Source organism: Zootoca vivipara, chromosome 11, assembly GCF_963506605.1.
Source record: "Zootoca vivipara chromosome 11, rZooViv1.1, whole genome shotgun sequence".
NCBI lineage: Eukaryota > Metazoa > Chordata > Lepidosauria > Squamata > Lacertidae > Zootoca > Zootoca vivipara.
This window is the reverse complement of record NC_083286.1, coordinates 51,630,799-51,655,886: the sequence shown is the minus strand read 5'-3', so window position 1 is coordinate 51,655,886 and position 25,088 is coordinate 51,630,799. Positions and strand designations below refer to the sequence as shown.

The 25,088-nt window shown below is 43.6% G+C and overlaps 2 protein-coding genes across 3 annotated transcripts; one reads left to right on the top strand and one right to left on the bottom strand.

Annotated features, from left to right (window-relative positions):
* Positions 1 to 694: 694 nt before the first annotated feature.
* Positions 695 to 8,850, bottom strand: STARD6 (StAR related lipid transfer domain containing 6). Its single transcript, XM_035100925.1, has 6 exons — positions 8,761 to 8,850; positions 8,366 to 8,415; positions 7,044 to 7,170; positions 4,959 to 5,076; positions 3,973 to 4,066; positions 695 to 851 (listed from the first exon to the last, which is right to left on the bottom strand). Exons 1-6 carry the CDS (start codon positions 8,848 to 8,850, stop codon positions 695 to 697), a joined length of 636 nt encoding a protein of 211 aa, XP_034956816.1.
* Positions 8,851 to 10,436: 1,586 nt separating this feature from the next.
* Positions 10,437 to 24,258, top strand: C11H18orf54 (chromosome 11 C18orf54 homolog). 2 transcript variants are annotated; one of them, XM_035100830.2, is made up of 8 exons: positions 10,437 to 10,518; positions 12,257 to 12,587; positions 13,971 to 14,729; positions 16,482 to 16,632; positions 18,852 to 18,957; positions 19,275 to 19,412; positions 19,988 to 20,061; positions 22,392 to 24,258. In XM_035100830.2, exons 2-8 carry the CDS (start codon positions 12,302 to 12,304, stop codon positions 22,450 to 22,452), a joined length of 1,575 nt encoding a protein of 524 aa, XP_034956721.2. In that variant the 5' UTR covers positions 10,437 to 10,518; positions 12,257 to 12,301; the 3' UTR covers positions 22,453 to 24,258. The 2 variants fall into 2 exon arrangements, with proteins under 2 accessions (XP_034956721.2, XP_034956720.2); XM_035100829.2 differs by lacking the exon at positions 22,392 to 24,258 and adding an exon at positions 20,715 to 21,046.
* The last annotated feature ends 830 nt before the right edge of the window (positions 24,259 to 25,088 follow it).

Below are 25,088 nucleotides of genomic sequence, written 5' to 3'. Positions count from 1 at the left end.
TTGAAGCAACCCTATCTAAAAATTCGTAAGTAGAAAAAATCCTATCCAAGATGGCGGACGGAGCTCCATTCGTAAGTAGAAACATTCGTAAGTAGAGTTATTCGTAAGTAGAGGTACCACTGTATCTTCGAAAAGTGCATTTATTTCAGTAATGCAACTTAAAAGGTGAAACCAATCTATGAGATGCAAAGCAAGATATGTCAAGCCTTTATTTGTTGTAATTATTTGTCGTTAGGCGGGTCAATTATAAAGGGAATGTAATTAATGAAATGTAATTGCGATGTTTATTTTTGTATTATTGTAACTATTTTGTTTTATTACTGTGGAATTTCCAAAAGAAAGCATTTGTAAAAATTAAAATAAAAATAAAAAATAAGTTGCATTACTGAAATAAATGCACTTTCTGACAATATTCCAATTTTCCGAGTTTCACCTGTATATGTTTTCTTCCCAGTTCTTAATGCAGAGGATGGTTGTTTCCATCATATACTACCTGCAAGCTTCCATGTGTCTGCCCACTTCTGGAGACCTAACTCTGAATGAGATTGATCTTTGCCTGACCCAACATGGCAACTTCTAAACGTTCCACGCTGACCCCCACCGAGCGCACTCTCTCGGAGCCTTTACATTAAACCAAACTTCAGGGACAGTTTGTGCACCGCAAAGAACCTTCCTTCCACTCTCTGGCAGACTTTTATAGGGCGCTTCCCTTCAGTGACTTAATTCCAGCTTTGAAATCCATGATCATGTTCATGATGCTCATTGGCATAACCGAATCGATGACAGAAGGCATCAACTTCCCTCCTAAGTCCACCTGGACAATCGCCACAAACTTGGAGTGCTCTGGGTTGCTGAAAGAGAGGAATTGTATTTTATCCATTAAGAAGTCAGTAATTACACACAGTTCTAGGAATCGAATATGACACTATAACCTGGCAGTAGTCAACATTACTACTTCGCCATTATGCTTGGCACTTATTTCTACTAACCCAGGGGTCCCCAGACTACGGCCCGCGGGTCGGATGCGGCCCAGTTGGCCTCCCAATCCGGCCCGCGACGACCCCCGCCACCCGCTCTTACGGCGTGCAGCGCGGCGGCGCTCTTCCAGGTTGGAAAAAAGCGCCAAAAGTCGTTTGTGCGCATGTGTATGGGCCTCTCCCGACCCAGAAGAGGTCATTTCCGGGTCGGGGGAGGCCCATACGCATGCGTACAAACGATTTTCGGTGCTTTTTCTGACCTGGAAGCGCGCCACCGCACCAGTAAGTGTGTGTGCGCGGGCGCGCACTCCCCCGCCGTCCAGCGCACCGCGCAATCAGTGCGGCGGGCACCGGCCCAAAGCCAGGTAAGTCTGGGGACCCCTGTACTAACCCAAGCAAACAAGACAGTTTTTCTCTCTGAGACAATAACCTCAAAGCATTGCTTTATTTTTATTAGATTTCGTATCCACCCTGCACCATAAAGTCCCAGGGAGAGTTACAACAATTAAATTATACCCTTCTAAAAACAAACAGTTCTGATTCTCAGAAAGGGGGAGGGGGAAATTTAAACTGCTAACAGTGAGAATTGAACAGTACAAACTCAGCAGGAGATGGCACCCACAGAACAGAACACCTTAACCAAAGAGGGAAAATTCAGCAAAAAGCTTCCCTTCGCTATACAGGTGAAACTCGGAATATTAGAATATCGTCGGAAAGTGCATTTATTTCAGTAATGCAACTTTAAAGGTGAAACCATTATATGAGATAGATGCATGACATGCTAAGCAAGATATGTCAAGGAATGTAATTAATGGAATGTAATAGCAATGTTTATTTTTGTATTATTGTAACTATTTGTTTTATTACTGTTGAATTTCCAAAAGAAAGCATTTGTTAAAATTAAAAGAAGAATAAAAAATTGTAAGTTGCATTACTGAAATAAATGCACTTTTCGACCATATTCTAATTTTCCGAGTTTCACCTGTACATTTAAATCATTTTTCTTTTTTGCCTTGTGCCAACACCATCATCTCTGGCTGATGGTCACTTCTGTGTCTGTCCAGTGTAGGTAACAATGTAGGAAATTTAATGTAGGATTTCAAATGTTCAGGATTGTGTTATGCTCTCTTCCTTTCTCAAGGTTCAGAAGTGCTTACGGGGAACAGGGTCTGCTCACTGCACACTGCTCTCAGTTGGATGTGCTTGCCACTTGCTTGTGGCCAGCTTGCCTTTGGTAAGGCCAGCTTGCCTTTGGTAAGGCAAAGAACTTTGCTAGTCAATGGGTTGTAGAACCATGGTTTGGCATTTACATGAGCAGCCCCTGGCTAACACATTCCTTGCCCTTTGCATTTTGCTTTACTTCCACTTTACCAGGTCTTAAGAGTTTGCCATTATATACAAACTGGTAAACTATGGTTTGTGCAAGCTTTCCAAGCCAGGATTTCAAACCATGGTTGGATCCTGATTTGGCGTGCTCTCTCTCACACACAAACAATGATTTGCCAGTTTGGATGCAATGGCAATGCATGACTTCCAAGAAAGCAAAAGTATGGTAACTCCTTAAAGCTAATAGTGGCATGTCTTTTGTCCCCTTCTATATCAACGTGGGTGGCGCTGTGGTCTAAACCACAGAGCATAGGGCTTGCCGATCAGAAGGTCGGTGGTTCGAATCCCCGCGATTGGGTAAGCTCCCGTTGCTCAGTCCCTGCTCCTGCCAACCTAGCAGTTTGAAAGCACATCAAGTGCAAGTAGATAAATAGGTACCGCTCTAGCAGGAAGGTAAATGGCGTTTCCGTGTGGTGCTCTGGTTCGCCAGAAGTGGCGTAGTCATGCTGGCCACATGACTCAGAAGCTGTACGCCGGCTCCCTCGGCCAGTAAAGCGAGATGAGCGCCGCAACCCCAGAGTCTTCTGCAACTGGACCTAACGGTCAGGGGTCCCTTTACCTTTACCTTTTATATTAACTTTCAAGAGGAATTTTTAAATACTCCTGTTTACCCTGGCATTTATTTTTATTGATTATATTTTAGCAATTACTTACTGTAATTGTTAAGAGTGAATTTCTGTTTAATTATTATTTGCTGGTATTTTGAGAGTTGATTCTACATTGTACTATTGCATTCCAATGGATTATTGTCTATTACATTATCTGATATAAGTTGCTTATTTTAAAGTTATGTTTTTATTATGACTTTTTAATGAAGGGTAGGACTCAAACCAATGGCTTCAAGTTACAAGAAAGGAGATTCCAGCTCAACATCAGGTAGAACTTTCTGACAGTAAGAGCTGTTCAATGGTGGAACAGACTCCCTAGGGAGGTGGTGGCCTCTCTTTCCTTGGAGGTTTTCTAAGCAGACGTTGGGTGGCCATCTGTCATGGATGTTTTAGCTGAGATTCCTGCATTGCAGGGGGTTGGACTAGATGACCTTCGGGGTCCCTTCCAACTCTTCTATGATTCTATGATTTGGTGTAAGGCATCTTCCTATGCTCCTATGCATGTAACCAAACCACACTACAACGGATGCAATCAAGTTATAAAGCAGGGCCGTCCCTAGGACCGGGCTGCGTGGCGCAAGGCGCCAGGGCACTTGGCCATCAGGGGCGCAGAAGGGGCGCCGAACGCTGGTGTCTGCCTCCACGCGCCTCTGCTGTTGAGCGGCTTCAGGCAGCTCTCCGGAGGCGCGCGGGGAGCGCTGGCCTGGGGCTGCCTGAACAGCTGAGAGGTGCAGCGCAGTGGCCCCAGGCTCGCATTCCCCGCGCGCCTCCGGAGCTTCGCACGGGGAGCGGGAGCCTGGGGCCATCTCCTCTGCGCCTCTCAGCTCCCCGCACACCCCTCCTGCCCGCCTCACTCACGGGGGGGGGAGGGATCTTGGCACCAGGGTGCCAGATATGGTTAAGACGGCCCTGTTATAAAGAGCTCTTCTGCCTCCCAGCTTGGAAGCCGTTGTGATAATTTACCCTTTCCTGCAAATAAACAGGCTGTGAGAACCACTTACCCTGGTATGGGACAGCACGCATAACCAGAAGGGTAGTTTGTTCCACGCACATACTTTGGAGTTAGAGGAAGGTCTGGATGGTCCACACTTACAGCTATGGGGGAAGAACAAAACGGAATTTAAAACCTGCTCCACCAGCAAGCATGGTGACCCAAAACATACGTCCAAGCAACAAATCACCAATTGGCACTAAGAATAAAAGAGCAACATACCTTTGTGTGTATTAGTGAAAATAACATGCAAATAAGCTCTGCTAAAGGGTACAAGGCAAAAATACTTCGAAAAGAATTCACTTTAAAATGTTGATATATTTTCATTAAAAAAAAATTTTTTTAATGAGCAAAATGTGGGGAACTGGACATAAGATTGGAAATATGAGAAACAGATTTGTCCATCCCTACTTCAGGGGATGTGGGTATAGTTCTCTAGGAAAATAATATGGGGTTTTTTAGGGGTAGGAGGTTAACAGAGCTATTTGTTTTCTGAGTGTTTATTACAGTTCTATTCTTCCAGAGAGCTTAAGACACCTCATACGGACGTCAGCCCACTGGCTTAAGAGCCAACTCCTAGGGGCTGAGATCTCTTAGGTTCCCCCAAATAAAATAAAATGCAGGTATTGGGATTGATTATGCAGGTGGGGTGTACCTGCCCCCCTTCAACAAAAAAATTATTCAAGCTGGCACCCCTGCCCACTAGTGTATTCTACTGATGGGAATCATCAGGTGCTAAACTGGTTGTGTATGCAATCCATTTCTTAATGGATTTTAGGAGACTTTTAGGAGACATCTGAAGGCAGCCCAGTTTAGGGAAGCTTTTAATGTTTAATAGATCATTGTATTTTAATGTCTTCTTGGAAGCCACCCAGAATGGCTGGGAAAACCCAGCCAGATGGGCGGGGTATGAGTGATAAATTATTATTATTATTATTATTATTATTATTATTATTATTATTATTTAACCCCTTCCCAGCAAGTAGTATTACTTACAGTTTGTTGTCAATAAATCTCCATCATATGTCTTAACATGCAGCAAGTAGACAAATTCCCTTGGCGTAACCAGTCCCAAGCCGTAACTGTGTGTAATACTTTGGTAAATGAAAGTGTCCTGTAGCAAATACAAAACAAAAAAAAAACAAAAAAAAATGAATTGTTAAAGCATTGGCCCTAAACTTCCTTGGCTGCATCAGGGTAACCTTCCTACCAGAAAAAGAAGTTGAAGAGTCTTGATAAAAGCGGTACCTCGGTTTATGAACACAATTGGTTCCGGAAGTCTGTTCATAAACTGACGTGTTCATAAACTGAAGCGAACTTTCCCACTGAAAGTAATAGAAAGTGGATTAATCCGTTCCAGACGGTCCGTGGAGTACTTAAACTGAAGCGTACTTAACCCGAAGCATGGGTGTAATTCATGGGCGTACCCAGGATCAAAACTAGGGGGGGCAAGGGGAGGGGCCAAGGCACGGAAGGGGAGGGGCCACAAAGTGGGCGGGAACGGCAAACTCGCGCTCCGCCGGGCTGTGCCCCTCCCTAGAAGCAGGGCTGGTGGGCGGAGGCGGAGCCCAGCCCAGCGGAGCGCGAGTTCAGCGTTCCCGCCCACCGCGCCGCGCTCCCTGGTTCCCCGCCGCGCTTGGCCTTGCCTGAGGGCGTGACGGGGAGCTGGAGGGAGGGTGCGGCGCGGCGGGAATGGCAAACTCGCGCTCCGCCGGGCTGTGCTCCGCCTCTGCCCACCAGCCCTGCTTCTAGAGTAGGGCAGCTGCCCTAACTTGCCCCGTGGTGGGTACGCCCTTGGTGTAATTGGTTCTGGAAGTCTGTTCATAAACTGAAGTGTTCATAAACCGAAGCAAACTTTCCCACTGAAAGTAATGGAAAGTGAATTAATCCGTTCCAGATGGTTCCGCGGCGTTCGTAAACCGAAAATTCGTAAACCGAGGTGTTCATAAAACGAGGTTCCACTGTATTGAGCTTCGCCAGCAAAAAGCAAGGCTGGCATTTTCAAGCATGCAGGCACTGCTGGTGCTCAGCTCAGAGTTCATCAAGGAAACACTGCTTTTCATTGATGTGGCAGAAGCGTGAATAGAAATCCTTTCAGTAAAATGACTGAGCAACTAAATTATAGTGGTACCTTGGCTCTCAAATGCCTTGGTACTCAAACAACTTGGAACCCAAACACTGCAAACCCGGAAGCAAGTGTTCTGGTTTACGAACTTTTTTTGGAAGCCAAACGTACTCCGTTTTGAGTACCACATTTCTGTTTTGAGTGCCACACGTCCGTTTTGAGTGTTACACTGACAATTTGAGTTACAGTGTGGTGTAGTGGTTCTTCCAGGTAGGTAGCCGTGTTGGTCTGACGTAGTTGAAACAAAGTAAAAAAAATCCTTCCAGTAGCATCTTAGAGACCAGCTAAGTTTGTCATTGATATGAGCGTTGCATGCACGAATTATTCAGAATTCTTCGTGTGCATGCACGAATTATTCAGAATTCTTCAGAAGTGTGCATGCACACGAAAGCTCATACCAACGATAAACTTAGTTGGTCTCTAAGACTGTAGCACACTAAAGTCAGAAAGGAATTGCTTTCACTAACTTTCCTGAACAGTAGCTATATTGGTATGTTATTTTTTGAAGTGTATAGCTTATTTGCTATGTTTTTAAGAAGTTGGCAGGTATGGCCTTACATGCCACTAAGCATTATAGGTTGCATCCTCTGAAGTCATCCCATAATCACAAGGGCTTCTGCTTGTGCAATGGGATTCCCTCTTTTCTCACTGTGTACCTACCAATCTGCTCCAGGAGGTTGGCGGGAAACCAGGAATGCATTGAGGAAGGGAGAGGTACTCCTGCCACATAGGCAGAAGTCCTTGCACTAAGGAGACAACTTATTTAGATGCAACCCTAAATAATGTACAAAGATACACCTATGAAAATCCAGAGTTTTATACAGCCACCAAAGGCACAAGACCTGTTTGTCCCACATTTCAGCTCTGCCAGAAAAGCCAAAGTAATGCCCGGGCTAAGAAAAAAAAACCACCAACACACCCCAGAACTTCAAAACCCCATTAACTTACGGAATCACCTTGTCAATTGTGTCTACAAGTTTGTACGACTGTACTGCTCTGTCCCACTTGTTGCGGTACTCAGCGTGGAAAATGAAGGGAAAGAGTTTAGGAGCCGGTATTTCCACTAGAGCTTCAGCACGATATCTAGGTCAGATACAGAAACAGAGGTATTTCAGAGGTGTTTGGTTTGTATCAGGAACTGAGGCGTAGTTCTACGAATGCAGAAGAATGAGGCAGTAGAACCAAGCAGTATGATTTTAGACTGGCATGGGTGAGGAAGAAAGGAAGGCACTGCTGCATGAATGAAAAGAGAGAACATCTAAGGTAGCCTTGGCTGGGGGCTTGTCTCCTGCCCGAAACCCTGGAGAGCTGCTGCCAGTCAGTGTGGACAATATTGGGCTAGGTAGACTCGTGGTCTGACTTGATACAAGGCAACTTCCTATGTTCCTCATAATTCATTCATAGAATCATAGAATTGTAGAGTTAGAAGTGACCACAAATGCCATCTAGTCCAACCCCCTGCAATGCAGGAAGGTCAACTAAATCTTACATGATTTGGAAGCCACAGCTAGTGAAGAATGCACCGGTCAGACTGTTTACAGGAGCAGGCTATCGGTAACATATCATCCACCTCTGTTGCGATAAGCTACCACTCCAGGTTCAAGGCTCTGGGTGTAAATTCACCAAGCCTTAAATAATTTGGGACCTCCAGGACCTCCAAATTCCTTATGCTTCATCTTGATCGCTGGGATTCCCCGAGGGTCCAGTCAACCTTTACTAGAGACCACGCCATTAGTATGGAAGGCCCTGTGGAACTCCCCAACACTAGAGATTCAGCAGGAACGATACCTGCCTACTTTCAGAGGGTCTGTTGAAAACCATGTCATTCAGACAATTGTGTCTGGATGTGATATTTTCCTACTCTCAACAGCCAGCTTTGACTGATGCTTCTACCAACATTGCTATAATCTTGCATGTTGTATATTGCCTTGCTGTGTCTTTTATGAAAAGTGGTGGTCTGCAAATGTTTAAATAAATAATGAAACAAAATTAGTTTAAAAACAAAAACAAAATACCACAAGCTTCCACCTTATAGCATGGCATTTTGGGACCCATTCAGCATTGAACACGGCAACTGACTGGCATGAAAAATTCAGGAGTCCCTGGGATGGGGGAGTGACTACTAAATCAGTTTTGAGGTCTGCAGTATGGGCATGTCCATCATTAATAGTTCTGGGAATGGGGAAATCCCTTGTATTGTGATTTTGCCCATTGGTGCTGCTATTCAGGGTGAGTGCATGGAAGGAAATACACAGGAAGCAAAGCCCTGTATACTTACAGAGTTCCTGGGAAGTCTGTTGAAGGTCTTGCCGACACTGACATTTGTTTCTCGGGTTGACAATAAAGGAAAGGAAAAAAATAATAATCAAATGCCTCTGAAATACCTGTCACTTAAAAAACACCTATTATTATTATTATTATTATTATTATTAATTTTAAAAATCTATTGCTTTACTTCTAAATCAGGTTCTAAATAATTTGGTTGCCTGTGAGAAATAAGACCTGCCTCTGAAATTGACCAGGCATCTTGGGATGTTTCCTTCTTCTTTTTAAAGTCGCAATTATTTATCAGCAGGCTGATAAAAAAGAAAAACCTGCCAGGGGCTAGTAACAGTTTGGGGCTTAACAGCAAGAGAGAAATAGTTGAAACAAGACAAACTGCATTGTTCTTACTGCAGATTTCACCACTTTCCATCCCGCTGGATCATGGAGGTACGAGAAAATTTTTATGGCGAGGCCCTCTGAAAGTTTCTTATAGTCCATTATCTGTGAAAATGGCAAATCAAAGGACAAGTAAGTGTCGCAAGGACAGGGGATAGGGATATGTTTTATTCATTCCGCAGAGCACCTTAACTGTGTAGGGTGTCGAAACAAAAAAAAAATCCTTCCGGTAGCACCTTAGAGACATTGGGCTGTTCTATTGCTGACAAAGGTCCGTATAGTTAAAGCTATGGTTTTCCCAGTAGTGACGTATGGAAGTGAGAGCTGGACCATAAAGAAGGCTGATTGCCGAAGAGTTGATGCTTTTGAATTATGGTGCCCATGGACTGCAAGAAGATCAAACCTATCCATTCTTAAGGAAATCAGCCCTGAGTGCTCTCTGGAAGGACAGATCATGAAGCTGAGGCTCCAATACTTTGGCCACCTCATGAGAAGAGAAGACTCCCTGGAAAAGACCCTGATGTTGGGAAAGATTGAGGGCACTAGGAGAAGGGGACGACAGAGGACGAGATGGTTGGACAGTGTTCTCGAAGCCACCAACATGAGTCTGACCAAACTGCGGGAGGCAGTGGAAGACAGGAGTGCCTGGCGTGCTCTGGTCCATGGGGTCACGAAGAGTCGGGCACGACTAAACAACAACATATAGAAATAAAGGCTAGTTCCGGGCATCTCATCTTGGCAAGTCCATCACACGCTGCCAAATTCATGTGGCGCGATTAATGCTGATTTACAGCTTTTGCGCAACACAACCCGCTTCCCTCCCCTCACTGGGCTTTTTGCAACAAGGAAAGTGAAAAGAAAATTAACTGGGAAACATAGGGAAACATTTGCTTGATACAGCACTAAAGCTCTTTGCAAACACACCCTATATACCGGTAGGTTATAGCCCGGCGTTGTCTAACCTCCCCACAAACTTTGTGCAAACAAAGGAGGGTGAATGCTCAATAAGCAGGACATCCAGAAGAGTACAAAGACACAGGATTCGGGATGAAGCCTACCCAAGTCAGATCATACTTGATTTTCAAAAGCTGAAAATCAGGGGGCACGTTGCGTCTTCTGCCTAATAAAAATAACAACAATAATTTAATTATTTACACCCCGACCATCTGGCCATTTGGAAGAGAAGCGGCACAGAAACGTAGTAAATCAAATCGACTCAGTTGATTAGAGTGTGGTGGTGATAAAGCCAAGGTTGCAGGCTCGATCCCCGTATGGGACAGCTGCATTTTCCTGCACTGATCCTCAGGGTCCCTTCTCTAGACTAGAATATGTGAATCACTTCAAGTTCCTCTGCACGCTGAATCCCGTCGCTCTCCCGGCTTTAAGGGCGGGGCTCGTCTCGTGGAGGCGTCTATAGATGCTGCTGCAACAGCCGCACCTAGCGCTCACCTGAACGTTGTTGGGTCTTGTCGCCCGCATCCCTTCCAGTCTCCTCCTTCCCGGCTGCAACTCGCGTTTCTCCTCGGTTGGCGGCGGTGTGGCTCAGGAGCATTGTGATGCGTTCGCCCGCGGGGCGTGCCGGGAGTTGTGGTTCGCAGGAGCGCTTGCTCTCCGAACGCCGGGCAGCCGCACTGGCATGCGCGGTGGCGCCCGGCCTCAGCGATGGAGCATGCGCAGTGGCGCGCCGACGGCGCCATTTCGGGAAGAGGCGGCTTTTTTCCCCGTTTCAAACGTTTTTCGGGCGGGAGGAAGAGGCGCCGACTGAAGCGGGTAAGCGGCTCTCTCCCTCGGCGCGGAGGGGCAAAGAGGGTGGGGAGTCGCCAGACACGCGTGTTGCCCGGCGGCGGGTTCACACGCGGGGAAGCGACGCGCGACGGTCCGCGGAAACACGCGTGTCGCGGGTTTAGACGTGCGCGCCCGCATCTTGCGGCCCTCGCGCGAGCAGCTGCCGCTTTCGGCCCTCTGAGGAGGATTGAGGGAGATTCCGGGGAGATGGATGTGGGTTCAATCCGTACTAGGGATTGGTAGCTCACTGGGAGGCCAAAATTTAGCCTCTAGTCTAGCCTACCTCACAGGGCTGTCGTGAGGGTGACATTGGGAGGAGAACCACGTGCGCCTTGGGAGATAAAGGCAGCACGTATATAAATGAAATAAAATAAGTAAAATAAGCACTTATTGGGGGGAAAGTAAAAATGTAATAAATAAAATAGTTGCATGCAATAAGTAAAATTTATTATTATTATTAATTGAATTTATATACCACCCTATACCTGGGGGTCTCGGGGCGGTTCACAGAATAAAATCAAAATATAAAACTACAAAATACATAATAAAAATAAAAACAACAACCCAATAGCCGCCGCCCCCTTCCACAAAAAAACACATTTTAAAAGGGCATAGGATGTAAATCAGGTCAACCAAAGGCCTGGTTAAAAAGGAACGTTTTCGCCTGGCACTTAAAGGTGTATAATGAAAATAAGTAAAATAAACAGTTATTGAAGAAAAAGTAAAAATGTAATAAATAAAATAGTTATGTGATAGATAAAATAAAATAAATAGTTATTGGAAAAATCTTATAAGAAGCAGCCAAGCTTCTTGTGATACGTTAAAGAAGACCTGATTCACGGCACAGCACAGCCCATGCCTGTTTTTATTTGCGCTTTTAAAAGTTCAAAAAGAATAAGAATAAAAGGATAAAAATTAAAACCATGGCAAAGCAAGAGGACACAACAGAAAACACCTAAGGCCTTCCTTCCTCTCATTCTCTGGCGTCTTCTCTTTTCCCTCCCTTCTGCATACAGTGGTACCTCGGTTTACGAACTTAATCCGTTCTGGAAGTCCATTCTTAAACCAAAGCGTTCTTAAACCAAGGTGTGCTTTCCCATAGCAGCGGGGGACTCCATTTACAAATGGAACACACTCAACAGGAAGCGGAACATGTTCTGCTTCCAAGGCAAAGTTCACAAACCAAAACATCTACTTCTGGGTTTGCAGCGTTCTTAATCCAAGTTGTTCATAAACTAAGCTGTTCTTAAACCAAGGTACCACTGTATTCCAAGTTGCTTCCAGGTGGGAGGGTGGATAGGACCACAGCCGTAAAAGTGGTGAACTTTGGTTGGATTCCAGCTGCTTGTACTTACCTGGGAGCAAGTAAGGCTTGGGCATAGATGTGCCTGCGGTTTTGCTGCTGCCGCCTTAGCAGGGGGACCTGCTTGAATACCATGTCACTCACCTGGGAGGATTCGATTGGATTTGATATTTGGGTCCTGCTTCTCCAGCAACAAACATTGAACTCAGAGTGCCCGGCTCATACGAATCCAAAACGTGTTTTTGGGCAGTTGGGATTCCCACATGGTGGGGTTAATGTTACCAGCCTTCATGTCACGCTTGCAGACTACTTTGTAACATAGAGTTGGTCCACCAACAGGCCTGGCTTCTGAATCCGCAATATTTATTAATGCTCAGCGTGGCTGACTCACTGGTTTTCTTGCTTGCTGTCATTTTTCAGAAACATGTCTAGCGGTTCCAGGAATCCAATTTGGTGAAATGTGTAATGGCTTGCTTGATTAAAAAAGGCAGCGTCTACTCTCCGGAATCAACTGTTTCTTGTCTTCTGGCAGATTGTAGCCTTAGCAATAGTAGTTGCTCCTTGAAATCCCACAGTTCAATTCAGTACAAGGACAGGCTCTATAGGTCTGCATCTCAAGCATTGGAGGCCTATATTGAAGATTTCGATCTCAGCCTTGCATCGCCAGAAGTAAGACCTGGAAAAATCTGCATTACGCAGAGTACTCGTAAAGACCTAAGGTCCTTGGAGGGCAGTTTCAAGCGCAAATATGGTATGTGAGTGTTTTTCCATTTTGTAGTATGTGTCACCCAAAACCTTGGCCCCTGTTAAGGGTCACTGGAGAGTGGCAGATGATGCACATTTCTTATTGCTTAGCTTACATAATTTTGATCTTATTTCCATTTCCTATCTTGTGGTGCTTAGGCGGCTTCCAGTGAGAGATAAGTGGCAAGTTTGTATATAGGATTAAAGTGAAATATAACACTCCACAAATGAGAGACATCGTAATAACATAATAACTTCATAACATTGCTTAAGAAAGGGGTCATATTTCTGTTACAGTAGCTACTAGTCATTTCTTTTATACATTCATGTTAGATGATGTGAGTAATGTAGTATAATGATACAAAAAATTCCTTCAGTAGCACCTTAAAGACCAACTAAGTTTTTATTTTGGTATGAGCTTTCGTGTGCATGCACACTTCTTCAGATACGTGTATGCACACGAAAGCTCATACCAAAATAAAAACTTAGTTGGTCTTTAAGGTGCTACTGAAGGAATTTTTTTATTTTGCTTCAACTCAGACCAACACGGCTACCTACCTGTAGTATAACTTAAGTGTTTTGGTTTAAGCAATTGATGTATTTTTATCCTGCTTTTCATACAATTATTGCCTTTTAAAGTGGCTGTCATCAATAATAAAAGAGGGGGGCTGTCATCATTAGACTTAAAAGCTAAAAAGAGAGAGAGACAAAAAAAGGGAGTGGATGGAAAAAGTAGAAGAGGGTGCTCAGTTCTTCAAGGGTAGAACAAAGTGGGCATTTATATCCAGGCCAGGCCAGGTTGATTTTCCCTTGCTGGTGCTCTTGCTTGAATAGCAATTACTTGTTGGTCAGATTGTACTTTCTCCATGTTTCTGCAATTCAAGAGCAACTTGCTTTCAGGCAAGGAGAAGGAAGCAAGCTCTCTGCAGCTGCTCCTTCTGTGGTGATGGATGGGACCAGATTGGTCTCTCGCTTGCCTTGATATTTTACCAGGGAGGCAGCCTCCCAGTGCCCCTCGGCTGCATCGGTGGTGGAAGAAGCCAGTGTTTCCTTCCCTTCTGCTCTACAGTCCCAGGAAAGCTATCAGCTGGATTTGCATGATCTTTCAGGTGGGAGAGGGGGAAGTAACAACACAGAATTGTAGCCAGAAAGTGGCTGTTTCCTGCATGCACCCCTCAAAGAGGCAGCTGTTCCAACTTCTATGAGAATTTTAATGGACATTGTGTTACTCTTGCAAGTAGGTCACTCTTGTGTGCAGTTATTTGCACTATCCTGTACATGTCTTCTCATAAGCAATTCCTATAGAGTTCATTGAGCAACCTTAATTTTAATCAGTTTTTTAATGTGACACCTCTCTCACTCACTCACTCACTCACTTCTTGTTTTTCAGCTTTGGAGAAATTTGAGCAGCAAGCCATATTAGGGTCAGTTGTGCCACATCTGAGGAGAAAAAATGCCTATGATGCAGATATGCTTAGTCTCACTACTGATGATCTTCTAGCATTCCCTGCAGATGGTTCTTTACCTTTTATCCATGCTGCTGCCTTAAGACCTGTGCCTCAAAGTATCAACCGGAACAGGAAGTCGTTGACAGCATCTGCTTCCTGTGCTCATCAGGCTTCATCCTTTGGCAATGAAAAAGCATCAAATTTTCCTGAAAATCCAGGTTCCCCTTCATATCAACAGTCTTGCAGAAATGTGAACACACAACACAGATTTCACAGATATGACTCTGGGCATTCTGTGAAGGACCACCTCATGGAAGAAGACAGCTCAGAGTCTGTATTTCATAAGAACTATCCAAGGTGGCTTACAAGCCAGAAATCTGACTTAAGTGTTTCAGGGATAAGCAGCATTCCCAATTTCAAGTATCCAATCTGGCTGAAGAGTCATAATCTCTTGCCGGAGTCAAGCAGTGAAAGTTCTACCTGGGCTCCAGGTGGAGAGGACAGTCCCCCATTTTTGCAAAATAGCAAGACACTGATGAGGAGTCAAAATGATGTGGAAAGGTCAAACCACCCTGGATGTTCTGGACATAACGATTTGTTGGACCAACAGCATGAGCATGAAGTTCAGAGAAGCTGCCACTATGATATCCCAAGTGCCTATTTCACACCTCGGGGCTTAAAACTCAGGCATTCATTTGCAGGTAACTCACAGGTGCATTTCATTTGGTGGTCAACAAGTTTCTGAAGCATGTGGTGATCATGAATCCAGACTGTTTCTTACATGTTTTCATAGAGAGTAACATAGCTGCCAAGTTATCCCTTTTTTCAGGGATTTTCCATTATGCTGAATAGGCTTCCTCGCGAGAAAAGGGAAAACTTGGCAGCTATGGAGAGTAAAACAACTTTCTGCTACCCTTATGCCCATTGGCCTGATGCAGAAACAATACTACCCAATCCCTAGCCATGTTTGGGTGTCAGTAGTGTAAACTCACATACTCCTCCTGACTTCCATTATAATATCTGAGTTAACCACAGTTAGCATATGGTGAAGCCTGGTGTTTTCACTAACCATAGTTAGCACCAAACCACAGTTTAAAACCATGATTTTAAGTGGATCTCTAAAAGGTGGTTTGGACTTACAGTGGTTAGAAATAATCAGAACTTAAAACAGCAGCAGAGCTTATGAAAGAAACTAATAAAGCCTGTGCATTATTTAAAAACTTGGACAAACTGCATGGTTTTAGCTTGTTTTTCATAATAAAATATTCTGTAATAAATCCATTTTAATGGAATAGCAATGCTTTTTATGAATGGGTTTCTACTGTTGACTGTTTTCTTTTATTGTTGGGAGTACTTTTAATCTTATTTGATCTATAACTTTTATCTGTAAGCTGCCCAGAGTTTGATTTTTTATCACAGAAAGCATGAGAGTCATAAGTCATAAGTCAGTGAGAGAAACATTGCAAATTCTGACATGCCATTCTGAAATTGGAGGAGCAGCCAGTATTTTTCTAATTGGCTGTGGCTAGATTCACTCACATTGTCAATTAGATGGGTCAGTCTAATTGGAAAAGGCCTCTTAAGTATATTCATAACACCATTTGGGGTCTTGAGGTCTGTGACATTTTTGTGCCACTGTCAAATGCATACAAGAACAGCGGCCATTCATGACAGCAGTAATTAGTATGGCTGCTGCTGCTGCGAATGACCGCTGTTCTTATCTTCTGTACATTTGACCTAAGATAAGAACAGTGACCATTCATAACAGCAGTCTCACTAATTGCTGATGTTATGAATGGTCACAGTCCTGATCTTGTATACATTTGTCCTTTGCATAACTGTCAAAGGCATACTGGATTTCACTTATTCCATGTCCTTTGGTCCTGCTGTTTACATTTTCTCTCTCTTACCCTGTGTTTGTCTCTTTCTGCCAAATGAGGATAACGTTTCACACATGCCTAACCCTGCTTCCTTGTAAGCCCCATTTAAATCAATATGACTTACTCCTGAAGAGACATAACCGGTAGTTATGAACGGCCTGTGCCCTTACTTTAACGCAGTACAGTATACTTCTTTTAATTGCAGCAGATCTTTTCAACACATAACTGTTATAACTTTAGATACGTGTGTTTCTTTTGACATGCAGTACAGTCGTACCTTGGTTGACGAACGGAATCCATTCCGGAAATCCGTTCGACTTCCAAAACGTTCGCAAACCAAGGTGTGGCTTCTGATTGGCTGATTGGCCCCAGAAACAGTGCCGACAGCCGAAATGGACGTTCAGGTTCCAAAGAACGCTTGCAAACCGGAACACGCACTTCCGGGTATGCGGCGTTCAGGAGCCAAAATGTTCGAGTCGCAAGGCGTTTGTCAACTAAGGTACAACTGTATACACTCAGATGTGAATTCAAGGTGACTTGCATTTAATTGCTGCTTTCGATAAATGATTTCAGATGAGGGTACTGATCTACTACTTCAGAAGACAAGGGGGACTCGGGAGACTTCTGCTGACGAAGTAACCAATGTGCTGAAAAATGATGGCAGCCCTTGTACAGTGGATGTGTTAGAAGCAGAAAGATCATGGGATAATGTTCCTATTGGTTTGTGAGTAAACAAGACATACACATAGTTTTGTTATGAAAGCCTAGCAGGAATATATCAGTTTAACATTCAAGAGTAAGGTTACTGCACCATCTTAGTTTGTACAGCAGACCTCCAACCGGCCTGAGCAGACTTCTGCAATGAACTCCCGGTATTTTTCAGAGGACATAATAAGTGCTGGATCAGGCTAGTGGCCCATCTAGCCTGGCATCCAGTTTCCCACAGTGACTAAATGCCTACAGGAAGCCTATATTCAGACCAGTGTTAGAATGTTGCCAAATGGAACCTTAAACCTGGGTTGTGATAGCCACAATGGAATGTCTAGGTGCCTTTTCTGCAGTGAATTTTTTTTAAAAAAAGTAGTATTTCATTTCTAAACTAAAAATCTCAAAGCAGTTTACAACACATTAAAGCATAAAACAATCCAGAATAAAATAAATTCAAGCTTCAACGAAAATATTCCAGATCCTTCTCTATGTGACATTTTGCTTTCCTCATATTTATTTATCTATTTAATTTATAGAGCTGCCCCATAGCAGAACTATTCTAAGAAGCCAGTGGGGTGCACTGGTTAGAGTGTTCCACTAGGACCTGGGAGAGCAGAGTTCAAATCCCCACTCAGTCATGAAGCTCACTGGAGGACCGTGAGCCAGTCAGCATCTCTTAACCTACCTCACAGGGTCATTGTAGGGACTAACTGAGGGGGGGGGGTGAACCATGTACTCCTTGGAGGAAAAGGTGGAATATAAATGCAATAAATGGCTCTTCTTACCTGCTTAAGCAAGCTGGAGGGCTAGCCAAATGGAGATGTCAGTCACCAACCTGGCATCCAGAGATCTTCATGTGGTTGCAATTGGACCCACGCCAGTCGCAAAATGTGCCTAGAGCCTGGGGGATTTCTAACACTGATTCAGACACTTACTGCCTCAGACACCGGAGATAGTAAAAAGGTGTCATGACTAGTTGCCATTGGTAGACATAACCTTCATGAATTTGTCTGTTGCCAAGAGGGTTAGTGGCAATCTTGATATCCTGTGGCAGCAAATTCCATAAATTAATGAAGCAATGTGTGAAGAAGTAATGCTTCCTTTTGTTCGTCCTCAGTCTCCCATCATTCAGTTTTTTCCTATGACCCTGAATTCTAGTACCGTCGTACCTTGGAAGTCGAACTGAATCCGTTCCGGAAGTCCGTTCGACTTCCAAAACGTTTGGAAACCAAAGCGCAGATTCTAATTGGCTGCAGGAAGCTCCTGCAGCCAGTCGGAAGCCGCAGAAGCCCCGTCAGATGTTCAGCTTCTCCCAAAAAGTTTGAAAACCGGAACACTCACTTCTGGGTTTTGATCGTTCGGGAGCCAAAACATACCAAGGTACGGCTGTCCTAAAGAGGGCTGCTGAGTTATTGCTATGGGAACCTGGCTAATTGCAAGTGGCACTGCATTCCCCCTTTCTGCCAGCTGGCATGATGCCCATGATCTGGTTCTGATGGGTTAGGCATATAGTTGGCATGATCTATATTTTCAATTACTCTTACCCTTATGAAAGTGTGAGAAGGACACCAGCCATGTTTCTGGCTTATGCCTCTTGAGAGGGAACTGTGGTCAGGATTTTCAAGGATTGGTTTGAAAGAAATGGAGAAAAGGGAAGTTGCACTTGCAGTATGCTTGAGAATTTCCAGAGAGCTGCTTATAAAGGAATGCTATGGAAAAGCTGTTTTGGTAAGTGCATTTTAAAAAATCAACCATTTAACTCTGCTTACAGAAACAGAAATATCACCAAATCATAACACCCACAGAATATTAATGCTCCTTGATACCAATGTTGTTATACAGTGGTGCCTCGCTTAACGAATGCCCTGCTTAACGAAATTTCCGCTTAACGAAAGGTTTTTTCTAGCGGAGGTTGCCTCGCTAGACGAATTCGTTTTCGTCTAGCGAATCGCGGTTTCCCATAGGAATGCATTGAAATTCAATTAATGCGTTCCTATGGGCAAAAAAAATTCAATGCATTCCTATGGGATTCGCTAGACGAATTTTTTCGTTATAAGAAAAGACCCGTGGAACGAATTAAATTCGTCTAGCGAGGCACCACTGTACTATCTGACTTTCAGGACTGTTTTTGACTGAAAAAGTCTCCCACTGGTTTGTATACAGCTATGCTAAAATATTTTTGAGAATGAAAAACTATTTCAGACAATACATTAAGCTCCAGATATCTGTCTACAGGAAAACTCCAGTACCTGTGTGTTGTGAGGAGGAGACCTTTCTGCAAACCCCCAAAGCAGGCATTGTTAATGAATTTTTGGAAGATTGTTTAAAGAATGTCGGCCAGGTAGGTTAAAAGTGAAGCTTGAGTGAAGAGCATTGTTGGCATCCACCTGTCTCGAGAGACAATGGAGTGTACTTCCAGGGGTGAAGCAAAACAGGGAGTGCCGTCCAGGGGTCTTTACCTTTAACCTATAACATATAGTACTAAAATAGAAAAACAGCCCTCCCAAGCACATTCCTAAAGAAACTTATGAAATATAGATCTGGAGCTAAGGTGGAAAATTGCCACTTAAATCACAATCCTGAACTTCACAGGGGAGGATAACTTTTTCAGCTGCTGTATTGAGTTCAGTGTCCTTTGATTACAATATATTTCTTTAGTTCCAGGAGGACACATTTTCTGGAGGCAATCATCATGGCCCTGTGGAAGCTTTGAAGCTAATGCTGTTTAATCTTCAAGCAGTTCAGCACAGCTTTAACCAGAACACAACTGCTGGACAAAAAGAGGAATTGAAGAAAGTAAGTTCTTCCATTTTGAATGAGACTCCCCTTGATGTTTAATTATTTTCTCTATATTTTTCCCTCTCTCTTGAAAAGACTGACTGAAAAATTGAGGCATAACTATCTAAATTCAAAATGACCTGTAAATGAAACCGCATGCAGAAATGTTTAGCATACAAAGCCTCTTAGGCGACTGGTGATTCTGTTTTGATGGAGATGGAGAACTGTAGGGCAAAACTTGATCTGCTAAATAACTGAGAAGGATTGTAAAGCACTTGGCATGCTAAAAATGCTATATATAATGCCATTGCATGTGAGCTTTATTTTATTTTATTTAAAAAACATACACAAAAACCCACCATTGTGCCTGTAAACGTGAACCTGGGGAACTTAAACAGTGGCCCTTGATACTACTTGCCTGAGCCAAGCAGTTAGATAATAGAAATATTTTGCTATGAGTATTTGTATAAGTGCTCATCATCCTTCACATACTGTACACTATTTCATTTGTTCTTGAAGAGAGAGAGAAAGGATATTCAGAAAGAAATGTGCCCTTGAGCAATCCTGCTAAGCAAACCTTGCTTCTTTTTCAGACTTTTTTAGATGAAGATGAGGAATTTGAACTGCATGATCATGATATCATCCCTGTAGAAAAGTCACTTCAGAGGTAAGCAGGCTGAGATCCCCAAACCTAAGTCTTGGCCCCAAATCATACATTTAACATTCTCCCTCTCGTAAATCACTCATGTGGTGGAATATGAGCCAGAACCCTACATCAGTGCCTAATTTCCAGGAGAACCTTCTTGCATAGTTCTCTCTCTCTCTCTCTCTCTCTCTCTCTCTCTCTCCCCCCCTCTCTCTGCCAATTATTTTTTATAGATTTTCCAATATAAACCCAATTACATAAATTAGTTCCAAATTAATACAACTTTGTTAAGAGGGCTCCTGTGCACCATTCTTGATGGATCCTTATGATATAATATTACTGCATTTCATATTCTTGTTTATTTCTATTACGTTCCATTTTCCAAAATTATCACATAATTAACAGCTTAATTATTTCTATTCGTGTTACTATATTATTCAACTCCCCCCCCCCCCAAAAAAAAGCTTCAAGTGGGAAACCATAGCTTTTTCCTTTTCATCCTGCATGTGCCACATCCAAAAGTCAGTTGTTAGTCTCTTGGCCTTTTATGCCTCTCTGATGTTTTCCATTTTCCTTTGGCATTTGGGACTATCTCCTTACTTCCACTGCTGTTGTATTCCAGCCTGGTTGAGGCAGAGCTGCAACCTTAAAGTTAAACCCTCTTCTTTCTCCAGCTCAGCTCCTTCCCATACTACTCAAGCAGTGCCAAATCGACCACAGCAGATCCCTCCCTTCCACTGGCAACGAATCAACAAGTTCTAGAGATTCCCCATTTCTTCCTCCTACTGGGAAGGGAGGGGAAAGGCGGTGCCATTCTTCTTCCAACATCCCAAAAGCCCTCACACTGCTTTCCTTTCGCTGCTACCATAGCATTTTGCTTTTTTCAAATAAAAAATCTCTGACTTTTGTCTCCTGGGTTTCTGGGGGGTTTCCTGTTGTTATTCTGTCTCTCACAGCTACAATAAACCTACCATTAAAATTATGGACTGGTCATTTCTTTGTCAGAGGGCAAACAGGCAAATTTAGGAGGGGATCAAATACTTTTCCCCCTCACTGTATCTCAACATCTCTATGATTTCTTTTCAGTCTTTTTTTTTGGGGGGGGGAGGTAGGCTCTAACTCCCAGCGACACCCTTTCAGACAAAGCAATCAGGCTCTCCCCTCCCCTTACTCCTTTCAAGCCGCACTCAGCTTTACATCTTCTTTTAAATCTCATCGTGACATCGTACATCAAACCATCCTCGCTTGTATATCTTACAATTCAATATCAGGAGAGGGTTGCCGAATCATAAGTGCAAAAACTTCCATAAAATATAGCAGAGAGTCCCCCCCTCCTCCATCCACCTCCAGCACAAGATAGAATCTTCTCCCAATTTCAAACCTCAGTTCCTTGCAGCTGATTGTTCGCAGTTATAATGTCCATTTCTTCTTAATGTCAATTAAAACCCAGTTATAAGAAGAACCTCTGCATCCAATGGTGATTTGGGGGAGTTCGCATCAGGCTGTAAGCGCATAGTACCCATCGCCTGCACCTGTCCCCACGCTGATCTGTGCTGGGGCAAGCAATTGAGGTGATGACGGGTTGCCAATGCCTCCTATACCCCGAGAGGCTTATAGGAGATTGTTTAGCCCTTCCATCCCCTTTTTTCAGCCTGTGCCTCTCCGATGTTGAGAGAGCCATCGCCATGGGGCGGGAAGGGAACCGGAAGCCTGTTTGCATGGTTTTCTCTTCCCCACCTGCACCATCTTCATGAGGAAGGAAAATAAAGGAAAACAGGGCTTCTTCAGGCCTGAGCCTTTGTCACAGCTCTTATGAGCTGCAGCAAGACTGCCTGCTTAGAGAATTTTAAAGTTGTGAGCTAGGATTTCTTTTCCTTACATCCATTCATCGGCTTCCTTATTTTCTGGATCATGCTGTGCACTAATTAATTATTTCTGAGCCTTACTGTTAAATTTGGGTTGGGTATGGTATAACGTAACAGGTTGAAAGCAAGCTTATCTGAAAGTGTAGCCCACTCATAGAGCCTTAACTTACTTCATTGCGGAGTAAAAGAAACACATTGAAGTTTGGGGGCCTCAACTTAGGTTTATCACGGCCTGCTTATAGGTTTTCTGGAGGCATCTGGCCACCGCCAGAAGCAGGATGCTGGGCTCGACGGATCTTTTGAGCTGATATAGCAGGGATCCTATGCATTAAAAGAGAGCCAGCAGATCACTCAGGCCTTGGTTCAACACATAGTCAACACATACCGTAGTTAATGTGCTGATCTGATGTGCTTTGAGAAACCCAAGGAAGAACATGACTATGCACAGAGAGAGATGCTCATAAATCTGTTTTACTTTGTTTATAGGGCTTTACATCATTTATATCGACTTAAAGGTCTGGTTGATGATACAAGTGGCGAAGAATAACCAAAAAACCAGTTATCAAGACATGAAGCATACATTGTTATAAATTTGTGAACTGGGGGAAATTCCTAGGGCAGTCTCTTAATCAAGACCTGGACATTCATGGGATAAATACTTATCAGACTTGAGCGTATGCCTACCACTTCAGCTCAACTGTGGTTTGATGGATGTTCTCTGTTGAAAAAAAATTGACTTTTCAAAAACTTGCCCAAGCTCATTGAATGGGCTGGTGGCACTGAGTGGAATTTGGGGCTCCCTCTTCTTCTCCACTCCCACAAGCAACTGACTTCATCCGCGCTGTATGCCATAAGAAGCCTTTGCAAGTGCCCTGCGTTCTGTGCAGCATGAGCTGCTTGGGGAAAGCCAACTCGAAAGCCCTGCTTGAATTCTCAGGTTTCACTGTTCTCTAGCACAACAGAGACAAGGATCCAAAGGATTAAGTGTCACCCACAGGCTATCAAAGCTAACCTTGGGAATGCAGCAAATCAAGATCATCAAACGAGAATGTCACAACAGCCTTATTACAGAAATTGCTTTTTGTTTGTCGATTTACTGTGTTTACATGGGTGGGAAGGTGATCTTCAGAATACAAGCTGCTTTCCTTTCACTTTTAATCATGCTTGGCATCATAGGATTAAATTTCAGCATAGTAAAACATATACCCGAGGTTTCTAGGATGGCACATTCTGGGAAACCATAATAGTCAAGCTGTGATGTCTCCCGCTCTCTGCCTGGAAGTGCTATGCTATAGGCTTGGGAAACTATGATGAAATCCAGGAGTTTTCATAGAAATGTGTATTACAGCTCTTTGTTCTTGAGAATGAGGGCAGTTAAAAATGTAAGTTCTCACAAAGTATACCCATATGAAGCTGCTCAAATATCTTTAAAAGTGCCTTTTTCCCACATAGGTTGGAATATCATTTGTTACCCCAAGACTGCGGGAATATTTTTTAAAAATGTATAAAGATTGATGCTGCTGGTGCCAGGCACTTGGCTATATTTTCAGCTAATGTTACCATCCCTAATCCTTGGTCTTGAATAAAAAAATGTTCAGCCTCTCTTTCAGTGCAACCCTAAGCATGCCTGTTCTGCTGTCTAACTGAGGGTCTACCATCATGGGCTTGTGGAGTTTAGCCTGTGCTGAAATTTTAATGCCCAAATTTCTAGCTCTTGGTCTCATGAATGAAGGGCATTCTTCATCTAACTTTTGAGCTACTTGGGTAATGGATACTATGGGTTGCAGGTTGTGTTTGGGGCTGCAGCCAAGAGGTGCTTCCCAAACAAAAAAACGTGTGCGCTGTTTTTGGAAACCAGTTTGAGTTGCCTGTTTATAAAGCAAAAAACAAAACAAAAACCCTGCTCTTTGATGTGCTGAAGGAGTATATGAATTGTCCTTAAGTTGGATCAGAAACCTGAGCATCAGCTGAACAATATTTGTGTGCTTTTTCAAATCTGGGGGGGGGGGGCTTTGAGAAAACAAGACACATGGGTAAGATGTTCAACATGCTAAATGAAAGTTTTGCTTTTCCACCCCCAGGCTTTGCTTAGAAGCCTTCCTGGTATGTTGCATTAATGGATCTTTCTCTAATCCAATAGAGCACTAGGCAAGGAGAGAAGGTTGTTCCACAAAATCCACAGGGAATCTAATTACATGCAGTGAGTTCCTTTTGTCTTAAATTTCATAGCCAACATATTAATTATATAATTTCATATATTTCATATTTCATTGGCCAAAGTATTTTTTACCTTATCCTTCAGCCAGAAAGGTTCATATAGTGATTTACATAAATTCAGCAAAACATGGACAGTTGCTGCCTCCAGGTTGACAATCTAAAATCCATTATAGAAAAGGAAAACGGGACGAGGAGGGCAGACAAAAACTGGCACCAGTTCTTAAAATTACTTAAAAGTTCCTACAGTGACTAACAGGAATGGAAACTGTTCAGTGTGAGGAGTAGCTGAATGGAGTTGACCTCTCGGCAGAACTGATCGTATGGGCTTCACTTCCTATCTCTTCCTCTTCAGCAGCCTGATGGAATGGCTGTTGGCAGCAGAGGGAGCCGGGAGCCAGCTGGAGCTAGTTTCTCAGGAGGTGTCAATAGAGTGCCCCTGCTTCACCTCCCCCTCTGCAATGAATTAAGAATGCAGACTCTGTAAGCAGAAATATTGTTAGTGCTTTTCAAATTCTGAATCATTAGCAATTAATGGCAGCAGACATGTTCTTCTTTGTTTGTTTTAGACACATGGAAACATCACACTATGCTGCCTATGGACTGGATCATTGCTTTATGAATTAGTTTGGTTAGTTTGGCATATTTTTCTGCAGGGTTCCCCCCATTCAGCAGTTTGAATCCCTGTGACGGAGTGAGCTCCCATTGCTCGGTCCCAGCTCCTGCCAACCTAGCAGTTTGAAAGCATGCCAAAAAGTGCAAGTAGATAAATAGGTACCACTCCGGCAGGAAGGTAAACGGCATTTCCATGTGCTGCTCTGGTTTCAGCGTTCCGTTGCACCAGAAGCGGCTTAGTCATGCTGGTCACGTGACCCGGAAAAACTGTGTGCGGACAAATGCCGGCTCCCTTGGCCTGTAAAGCAAGATGAGCGCCACAACCCCAAAGTTGTCTGCGACTGGACTTAACTG

What these genes read in the sequence shown, in the direction of transcription:
- STARD6 (XM_035100925.1), bottom strand. Translation starts at nt 8,850, where the DNA reads ATGGACTATAAGAAACTTTCAGAGGGCCTCGCCATAAAAATTTTCTCG. An exon ending in GGAAAGTGGTGAAATCTGCA is followed by an intron (nt 8,416 to 8,760) that starts GTAAGAACAATG and finishes TGTCAACCCGAG; the next exon opens with AAACAAATGTCAGTGTCGGC. An exon ending in ACAGACTTCCCAGGAACTCT is followed by an intron (nt 7,171 to 8,365) that starts GTAAGTATACAG and finishes TATCTGACCTAG; the next exon opens with ATATCGTGCTGAAGCTCTAG.
- C11H18orf54 (XM_035100829.2), top strand. Translation starts at nt 12,302, where the DNA reads ATGGCTTGCTTGATTAAAAAAGGCAGCGTCTACTCTCCGGAATCAACT. An exon ending in GATAATGTTCCTATTGGTTT is followed by an intron (nt 16,633 to 18,851) that starts GTGAGTAAACAA and finishes ATCTGTCTACAG; the next exon opens with GAAAACTCCAGTACCTGTGT. An exon ending in GTAGAAAAGTCACTTCAGAG is followed by an intron (nt 20,062 to 20,714) that starts GTAAGCAGGCTG and finishes TTCTTTCTCCAG; the next exon opens with CTCAGCTCCTTCCCATACTA.